We start from the raw sequence: 9357 nt of genomic DNA, 5'->3' as shown, positions 1-9357 counted from the left end.
CTATCCATCTTCCATAAAATGATTCGGATGGCAACTGACACTCATTTTCCTTATCAATCAAAAGTTTGCGATTCTCACACGATCCCTTAACATTTACATCTGCATGTAAATAGTATATTCGGTAAAAGGTTAAGCCCTCGGGTATACTTTAAAACCGACCTCCAAAAAATATTGCAACATAGTTAAAGAATGGGTTTAAAGTCTACCCCGATGTTGATATAAAGACTGCCACTCCCCGTCTCCGGTAAATCATTTGATAGTGCAATGCAAATCTACCGCACTCATTTGAAATCAATCATACTTTTTCGAAGATATTACTGATTTGAGCAGAATTACAGTGAAGAGAAATGAGGGAGATTGTCCATTTGCAGACTGGCCAGTGCGGCAACCAAATCGGATCAAAGGTAATATTACTTCATTTCTATAGAGAACTTTATATAGGATATTAACTCTAAAAACTGACAAGAATTAGGCATACATGTAGATGTATTATGGAAAAAAAATACAGAGCTATTATAATACTGGGCTAGTATAGTAGTTCACCGAACCTGCAGGGCATCATAGGCCTATAATTCCCTAGCTTCCCCGAAATCGGAAATGAAACTTCTTTCTCAATGTATTCAGACTTAAACCTGTTTTTTCTACTCTTCCTCTTCCTCATCGAAAAACAGGATGTTTCCACTTTCTGTTTATGTAATACATTGAGAGCCTGACTCCAACATGACAAAAACATACAGTGAGGGCAAATTTAGACTTTCAATTTCACGAGACGAGCTTATAGTTTAAGGGAAGAGTCCGATTTTGACCAGATAATAACGTTTATCATGTCTATACTATTGCACGAGCTGCACAAGTAGTCAATATTTGTTTTACATCATGCAATATCACAAAAATGTTTGGTTCTCGCAGTGTAATATTCCAAACTATTGTACGGCTGACTGAACTAACTGTAATCCTGATCATGCTCATGGGAGTGTTTGTTTGTCCTTGTATTTATTTTGCAATTTTGTGTTTCAGGATGTTTGACCGGTGGTGGCGGTGTTGCTTTTATTTCCGTGGAGGAGTAAACTGCTTCTTATCGTGCATGTCGTGAATGTAACACATCTACAGCATGAATTTAAATAAAAGTTCCGACCCATTTTTAAGAAAAAAAGCAATTACGAGAAGCAGATGGTACAAATGTTAACTAAACGTGAGATAGTGCAATCACTACATTTATGGGAAGTTTAAACTGGCCGCTTTTGCTAATACCATATAGGGTATCCCCTCCCCAATAGATTACCTAAATTTTCTTATTTTGCAAGAATTGTGAAATTATAACAAAATATTATATTTTGAGCTCTTGAGGACAAGATGCATAAGAAATGAACATAAGTGCATAACAAATGGGATCACACTGGGAATATTGTCTTAACATGCACTGATCACAATTTAATGACCAAATTGCCAATTTGAGATTCAGATAGATGCAAGTCGCAGTGATCTTTTCTTTTTCCTTAGTTATTTCTGGTCTGATTTTATTACACATAATTATATTACCACCATGTAGTGTGTCCCTTTAACAGGTCGGTCCCACGTACTTCGGCCTCAAAATCGTTAATATCTTGAAAGGGAAGTTAGTGTTGGTAATCATAATGATCATGATTTAAACCCAAGCTGCCAGAGCCCTGTATCATCTGAACAGTGATATAGTAGCTGTGCTAAATGTAATTTGCAAACAAATTTTCGGCATTCCTCCTGTGTGTTTAAGATCGCATGCTCGATCTTTAATGAAAATCATAAGTGAGAAAAAAATTGGAACTTGTGGGGTTCGAACCTGCCATCTACTGCTTTCCGGGCAGCGACTTAACCACCATTAATTGATATGCAAGTGCAGTCCGCCGTGGACAATAGATAGAAAATGACGAGGTTTTAGTAGGAGGAAATTATATAATTTATAATGCCAAAAATTTGTGTGCTATATACATGTAGTAGCATGTTTGCTCATGCATTCTAATTAACCCCATGTAATATACCTGGCAAAGGGAAACTGTGTTACTGGCACAATAAGGGTTCTAAAAAATCTGCACTGAATTGATTGACTTCCCTTTCCATTTAATAATAGTACAATATCGAAATAGCTTGACAGGATAGCCCATGAAAGACGATATGGCTTATTTCCAACATTACTTTATGTATTATGTCTTATAAAATTAATTAGTGACCATTAAGGGTGTCGAGAGGGAGAAGAACTATTCCTCCGCCTTTGTTTGATTTTTGTTTTTGGCGAGGATACTTTAGCTTTGGTAGATCCTTCTGATCTGAATATCAAAAATTTTCAACTCGCGCTTTGCGCTCGCATCAGTTGGTAAATGAAATACGTATGGTCTTAGTTAATTCCTACAAAGAAACCTTAGAATGCCCCACTTCAGGTCTGAATTATCTACATTTTCAGCTCGCGCTCGCAATATTTGATTAGTGAGATGCGTATGATAATCATGATTGCAATGACTACAAAAATGTTTCATGTGTTTAGATGTAATTCTAATAAAATCAGCAAGCGCTAGGAACTCGCATTAGATGACTATGGTGAGATATGCATACTCTTAATTGATTCCTACAATATATTCCTTAAAATCTCGCTTTTTTGGGGGTCAAAATATACGAAAATTTCAGTTCGCGCTTCGCGCTCGCATTGTTTAGCGAGACAGGTACCTATCGTGATTACACAAATTTGATTATAATGTCCCCTTTTAGGTGTGAATATAAAAAATTTCAGCTCGCGCTCCGCGCTCGCATTATTTGATCAGTGAGATACATATCCGTTTAATGACATTGTCTTTAAAATGTCTCTATTAGGTCAGTATAACTGGCAACTGAGCGCGCTCCGCGCGCTCACTCAGTGATTTAACAAGTTTGCTGGTGCCCCCACTATGCCGTGACCCACGGCACGCCACTGTGGACATATCAATGACAATATCCTTGCATATCTAAAAACATGATTGCAAAAGAAATGCCAAAATATTTCAGTCATCCCCCCACCCATCAACACGGATTTACGCCAGTGTAGATGATACTCGAGTATATGGACTTTAATGACCCTTGTTACCATTTTTGTCATAGTCATAGCATGACTATAATTTCTGTCAGGGTGGCGGAAGGGTGATTAGACATAGACACCAATATTTGGGGGTCAAATGCCACATTTCCTGTGGTGGAATTGAAATGGTGTAGCAGGGTCTGAATTTCGCCTTGTAATCACAGGGTCGTGAGTTTGAATCCCACCGTAGCCTCTTGTCGAGTCCCTGTCGGCTGCTTTTCGAGCGGACATGGCGAAGCAAGGGAGAAAGCGAAGCTCGCGCCAGGCCTAATTCGCTTCGCGAATTAGGAAATCCCTCGCTTCGCTCGGGAAGCAGCCGTCAGGGCCTCGACAAGAGGCTAATCCCACCGAGGCACTGGCGCTCCGTCACACTTCCAGTCACTGAGCCCTTCCCTGCCCCGATGTTAAAATGAGTACCCAAGGTGCTTATATATGTTATACCCATGTGTGAAATGCTGTATTATATTTTGCGGAATATCATTATTCATCTTTTATATGATTAATACGTAGAATCACTTCCCTAATGCCATATCTCTTCTCTGACAGTGGCGCTAAATTGTAGAGGCCGTGAATGGTTTTTAAACTTTGGGGCATACCATAATACCTAAAAAATAGCGTTGTCTGTAATTAGATACTAAGGATTTTTAGTTTGGTCAATATTTATCGTCATCACATTTATATCATATTTACCAAAATTCGTCCGCCTAATGAATTTGAAGTTATTGAACTAACGCGTTATAAAAAACAGGCTGCCAGTCAATTGATTTTGCTCACACTCAATGTTCATTTTTCGCAGTTCTGGGAAGTCACATGTGACGAGCATGGCGTTGACCCTACAGGAGCTTACCATGGCGACTCCGATCTCCAATTGGAGCGCATCAACGTCTACTTCAACGAGGCCAACGGAGGTAGATACGTTCCGCGATCGGTGCTCATCGATCTAGAGCCAGGAACCATGGATTCAGTCCGGTCTGGTCCGTACGGACAGATCTTCCGCCCGGACAATTTTATATTCGGACAGAGTGGAGCAGGGAACGTTTGGGCCAAGGGACATTATACTGAAGGAGCAGAGCTGGTAGATGCCGTGATTGATGTTGTTAGGAAAGAAGCCGAAAGCTGCGATTGTCTACAGGTAGGCTCCCTCAGAAGCAGAAATACTAGTAGCAGCTAGGGTTAAATATTTCTGCGTAACGGTTAAATTCAAGCAGTAAATCACCACGTTCTTAGCTTTTATAATGAGAGAGGAAATTTGAAGTTAGTCTTGATGCGCCACTGACCTCAATAATTATATGACAACCATAACACATACCCTTTCCTATTATTTCTCGTAAGAAGCGACCGCCTTCCCGTATGGAGTTTAATTTCATATTTCATGTAAGCTTTAGTATTATGTTAAATTTCAGCCTGAGAAAATATAAATTTGGTGTCTTGTTATAATGACTCTCAGTATTTATTGCATTATCCAAATAAGGACAATTCGTTTTCTTTGCCTTTTATCCTGTTTTCCATGTTAACAACTTAAAATAGCATAAATCATCGTATTTTCTTTCAGGGATTTCAACTCACACATTCTCTAGGAGGTGGTACCGGTTCTGGCATGGGTACCTTGCTGATTAGCAAGCTAAAGGAGGAGTATCCCGATAGGATCTTTATGACATTCAGTGTTATTCCATCCCCGAAGGTTTCTGAAGTAGTTGTCGAACCCTACAACGCCACTCTTTCAGTTCATCAGCTTGTTGAAAACACAGACGAAACATATTGCATCGATAACGAAGCCCTCTACGACATCTGTTTCCGAACCTTGAAACTGACCACACCTACATATGGTGATTTGAATCATATTCTATCTTACGCCATGAGTGGCATCACCGCTAGTCTTCGTTTCCCTGGACAGCTCAACGCAGACCTTCGCAAACTTGCCGTCAACATGGTGCCCTTTCCACGTCTTCACTTCTTCATGCCTGGGTTTTCACCCTTGACGAGCCGCGGTAGCCAGCAGTACCAAGCCTTGACAGTCCCCGAGCTCACCCAGCAGATGTTCGATGCCAAGAACATGATGGCCGCATGCGATCCTCGTCACGGTCGTTACCTTACCGTAGCGACAATGTTCCGTGGTCGCATGTCCATGAAAGAGGTCGACGAACAGATTCTCAATACGCAGACAAAGAACAGTACTTACTTTGTTGAGTGGATCCCCAACAATATCAAATCAGCAGTTTGTGACATACCTCCAAGAGGTATGAAGATGTCCGCTACCTTCATTGGCAACAACACCGCCATACAGGAAATCTTCAAGCGCATCTCTGAGCAGTTCACCGCTATGTTCAGGAGAAAGGCTTTCCTTCATTGGTACACTGGTGAGGGTATGGACGAGATGGAATTCACTGAGGCTGAGAGCAACATGAATGACTTGGTGTCCGAGTATCAGCAATACCAGGACGCCACGATCGATGATGAGGGTGAATTCGAAGAGGAAGAAGGGGAGGCCGACCCCGAGGAAGCCTGAGTTACTTTGATTAAAATTTTTGACCAAATATAACCATAATGATAACTAAATTCCTGGACATATGGAGATACAATCAATCATAACTCTACAGCGATTTCGTCTTTGACTGTTGTAGTGCAGTGGCGTAGACAGGTCCTTAGACCTGGGGGGGGGGGGGGGTGATCCCTATAGCTGGGTCATACTTTATATATATATATATATAATTAATATATAAATATAAAGAATGAAGGAGATAACGTACTCGATAAAAACAAAATATCATGGGCCAAAGCAGACGAGTTAAAGATAACAAAATAACACGATCTGCCTCATGGATTATCTCGTGTGTCTTTTAATCACTTTGCTTTCAGCAATAAACAGGGCATCCAGTAATAAACAAACTTCCTTGCACATTTTTCATGGCAGTAATCTTTTGTTTGATTAATGACAATGAGTAAAGATGATCATAAGAGAAATGTCATTTGTCGGATGTCTAGTTATCATCTTGGTCATGACAGTCCTGCTAAACATGATCTAGAATAACTAGTATTCCTTATTTTACTAGTATAGTAGTACTCTTTTAAAAGTAGCGATATTGTTAATGATCAAACGAATGAATCAACAACTAAAGGAATAAACAGCCAAATAACTAAAAAAATATAAATTACAATTATAGTAATAGGGGTAAAATAAAAAAGCTCAACATTATATTTCTTATCCACGTGCAGATATGCGGACACTAAAATGATAAGCACACTCTGTTTAAAATTACCATGATTACAAAGGCTTGATTGAATTAAGTATGGAAATGAAATAAACCTCACCGGGTTGTCGGAAGTAAACTGTATAGATAGTAACTTGTTATAATTTCGATTCATTTCTTATTATTTACCTTGTTATGATGATTATGATAAAAACATAGGTAAGGAAATGCCAGCAGGGAAAAGGATCAGTGTATGTGTATAGGTAATTTCTTATTAATTCGTTTGAACAGTGTTAATGTGTTATGAAAGCAATTGCTCTGAAAGGGAGTGATTAAGCGACACTTTCTTAAATCTGTAATGAAATATTTTGAACTTATCTCCTTTGCAAATACATAATTATTGTACTTGGTGAAACTCTGAATAACGATCCTTAAATGTATATGACGACGCAAGACAGTTGTTATTACTTAAAACTTGCAAGTTGTAAATGCATATAAGATGATTGACTCTGAATAAAAGTCCAATTTTGATCATGTTTGTCATTGCTGTACGTTATGATTATTACTGCTATTATTATTGATTGATTTTAACTAGCATTCATTGCTTTATTACTGTATAGTTTTGCTTCTTCCCCCACAGAAACCTGGGGGGATGATTGTACACACCATCCCCCCACATAAAATTCTGGGGGGATGCATCCCCCCATCCCCCCGCTATCTACGCCCCTGTTGTAGTGACATGGTTAATCAATGCCTAATTTCGTCAGAATAAGTACATTTTGTTAATTCATAACTTCAAGTTCAAAAGCATATGGAAAATACTGAATGGTCGACATCAACATACTTTAAAAGAACAAACGAAATCGACGAAAAGCAGGGATTTTAAATGTTTAAACCTAATTGTTATTTTTGATATACCCAAATTAATAATCCATAACTGTCCAAGTTTAAGGACTATTTGCGACAAATTATGTGCATGTTTAAGGTGTAAGCATGGTAAGTATAACGTAGCATACAAATGCTCCAATGGCCGTGAAACTGAGTACCAATTCGATTTGTTTTCTATTCTAATAATGAAATATCATGGGGCTAGAAATAAAAATGAACAATGTTAACCAAAATGAATCAACCATTTGTTCGTATTTTGTTTTATTTTGATATTGATACAAAATAGAACATTATGATGCATAAGCATTTAAATGATGATCTCTCTGTCAGTTAATTATTTTGTTTCAATGACTGTCGCTCAGCCGCTGTATAAAGGCCGAAGATGGCGTAACAATATTTTCCACGCATCTGCACCATTCATTGAGCATTTTCAGTGTCAGAGGCAAGGGCGCCGGAAGCGGGGGGGGGGGGGGGGGGGCAGGGGGGCACTTGGGGCACAAAAAAAAATTGGGGGGGGGGGGAAATGAGATTTTGCCCCCCCAATGTGCCACCCTGAAAGTAAAAAAATAATAAATTATTTAAGGACAAAAGTAAACAATGAAGGCACTTTTCTGCCCCAAAATTGTCATTTCCATTGTCAAAAATGAAAAGATTTCGCCCTGACGGGGCAAAAACATTATCATAGTAAGCCTCGCGTCTTTTGACGAACATGTTCCTCTGTGAAACATACCTTTGATAAGCCCCTTTTCCATCTTATTACAGTGTGATAACGTTTAACCTTTTAATGAATGCATTCAGACTAAACCGAATGGCAAATTAATAGTGGTCCACATATGAATAAAGTATTAGGTTTATAACTCTATGATGCTGGCTGTGTCGGCTAACAAACAAATATACCCAGAAACACTCAGACCGGACCCGATATCACTACCGCGCGTGAACTCTAGATACTCGAGCAACATAATTATGGAATCTATGTCATATAGCTGTCAACCCAGAAACCATAACATCTCGAGATCGTCATTATCTCATATAGTTGTTGCCTAAGTAAGTCATCCCTGAAATATGTAAGTATAGTTTAATAAAGATACAGATTTAAATTATGAAAACTTGTTTGAATTATTTCATTTTCAACTAAATATAAATTGAGTTAATATAATGATAACAAGTCAGTGCCCTAAAGAAAATACAAAGGTTATTTCAACTCAATATAGACATGTTATCATAAAATTACGCACAGAATAATCATGTGTAGAGGATTATAATTTATAATTTGTGAAAATGGTGAATCCCACTCGAAAGCAACTTAGAGATAATGTTTAGACTTGAAAAAAATAAAATCATCTGTGAAGTGTCTACTTGACCCGACTCATATTATCCGAGATATGAATAAAAATGTAAATAAAGAATATAAAAGAAAAAAATAAGCGTTACAGTACTGCTCTACTATAAAAAAAAATCTTAAGATATTTTCACAGCCCCGTATTTTCCTCTATTCCTTTTCATTGCATGATTGGCAGGCTTTTTGTCTGATACTATTTCAGCTCATATGATATAGCACTTATGTATTTTAGATTCCAAAACTTCTTCCCATTACCTGTTACTAATCAGATCGAGATGGCAGCTATGTTCTCTGGTTCATCCCAGCTTTTGTTATTCATGGACGTTTGCAAAAAAAAAAAAAAATCCGGGGGTGAGTGGGGCTACAAGACCTAAATTTCCGAAGAAACTTAAGAGCAAGGGGGCTTGTGACGGGGAAGCTTTTTTCTAGAATAAAATTGAAGGATTTCGTTCACACTTATGGTGAATTTTGTGAATTTTTGTGAATTTTGGATAGGCGGCTCCCGGCTGCGTACGGTCATGTTTGTCATCTCAAAGTCTTTAAAGGCCTATATTACATTGATTTGAAACAATTTTGTTTGCAATAAGGCTCGTTATTTGTTGGAACTGCGACGCTCATCATGAAGAAACACCAGTCTGGATCAGAAGGGAGGAAATAGAAGGAGCAAAAAGAACTCCAAGACTGCAGTGTTTGATTCTCAAGAAATTTATTTTTGAATGCTCTTAGAAACGCAACTTTTATACTCCTTTTTCACACAAAGTCCTTACCGTGGGGGTCCCACACCCTCCCCCGCTCGATTGCTTCGGTATCTCACGCTGTCAAAAATACTGTGCCCCCTTCGGGATTTTGTCCCCCTTAAA

General features: G+C 38.5%; 1 protein-coding gene across 1 annotated transcript; it reads left to right on the top strand.

Moving 5' to 3' along the window:
• Positions 1-231: 231 nt before the first annotated feature.
• LOC121412028 (tubulin beta chain-like) lies at positions 232-5596 on the top strand. The gene is made up of 3 exons (XM_041604973.1): positions 232-404; positions 3876-4211; positions 4632-5596. Exons 1-3 carry the CDS (start codon positions 348-350, stop codon positions 5583-5585), a joined length of 1347 nt encoding a protein of 448 aa, XP_041460907.1. The 5' UTR covers positions 232-347; the 3' UTR covers positions 5586-5596.
• The last annotated feature ends 3761 nt before the right edge of the window (positions 5597-9357 follow it).

This window comes from Lytechinus variegatus, chromosome 1, assembly GCF_018143015.1.
Source record: "Lytechinus variegatus isolate NC3 chromosome 1, Lvar_3.0, whole genome shotgun sequence".
Taxonomy (NCBI): domain Eukaryota; kingdom Metazoa; phylum Echinodermata; class Echinoidea; order Temnopleuroida; family Toxopneustidae; genus Lytechinus; species Lytechinus variegatus.
Note: the sequence above shows the minus strand (reverse complement) of the source record. Positions and strands in the feature narration are given on the sequence as shown.

Coding starts and splice junctions, on each gene's coding strand:
- LOC121412028 (XM_041604973.1), top strand. CDS start 348: ATGAGGGAGATTGTCCATTTGCAGACTGGCCAGTGCGGCAACCAAATC. Junction 405..3,875: donor GCAACCAAATCGGATCAAAG/GTAATATTACTT, acceptor CATTTTTCGCAG/TTCTGGGAAGTCACATGTGA. Junction 4,212..4,631: donor AAAGCTGCGATTGTCTACAG/GTAGGCTCCCTC, acceptor ATTTTCTTTCAG/GGATTTCAACTCACACATTC.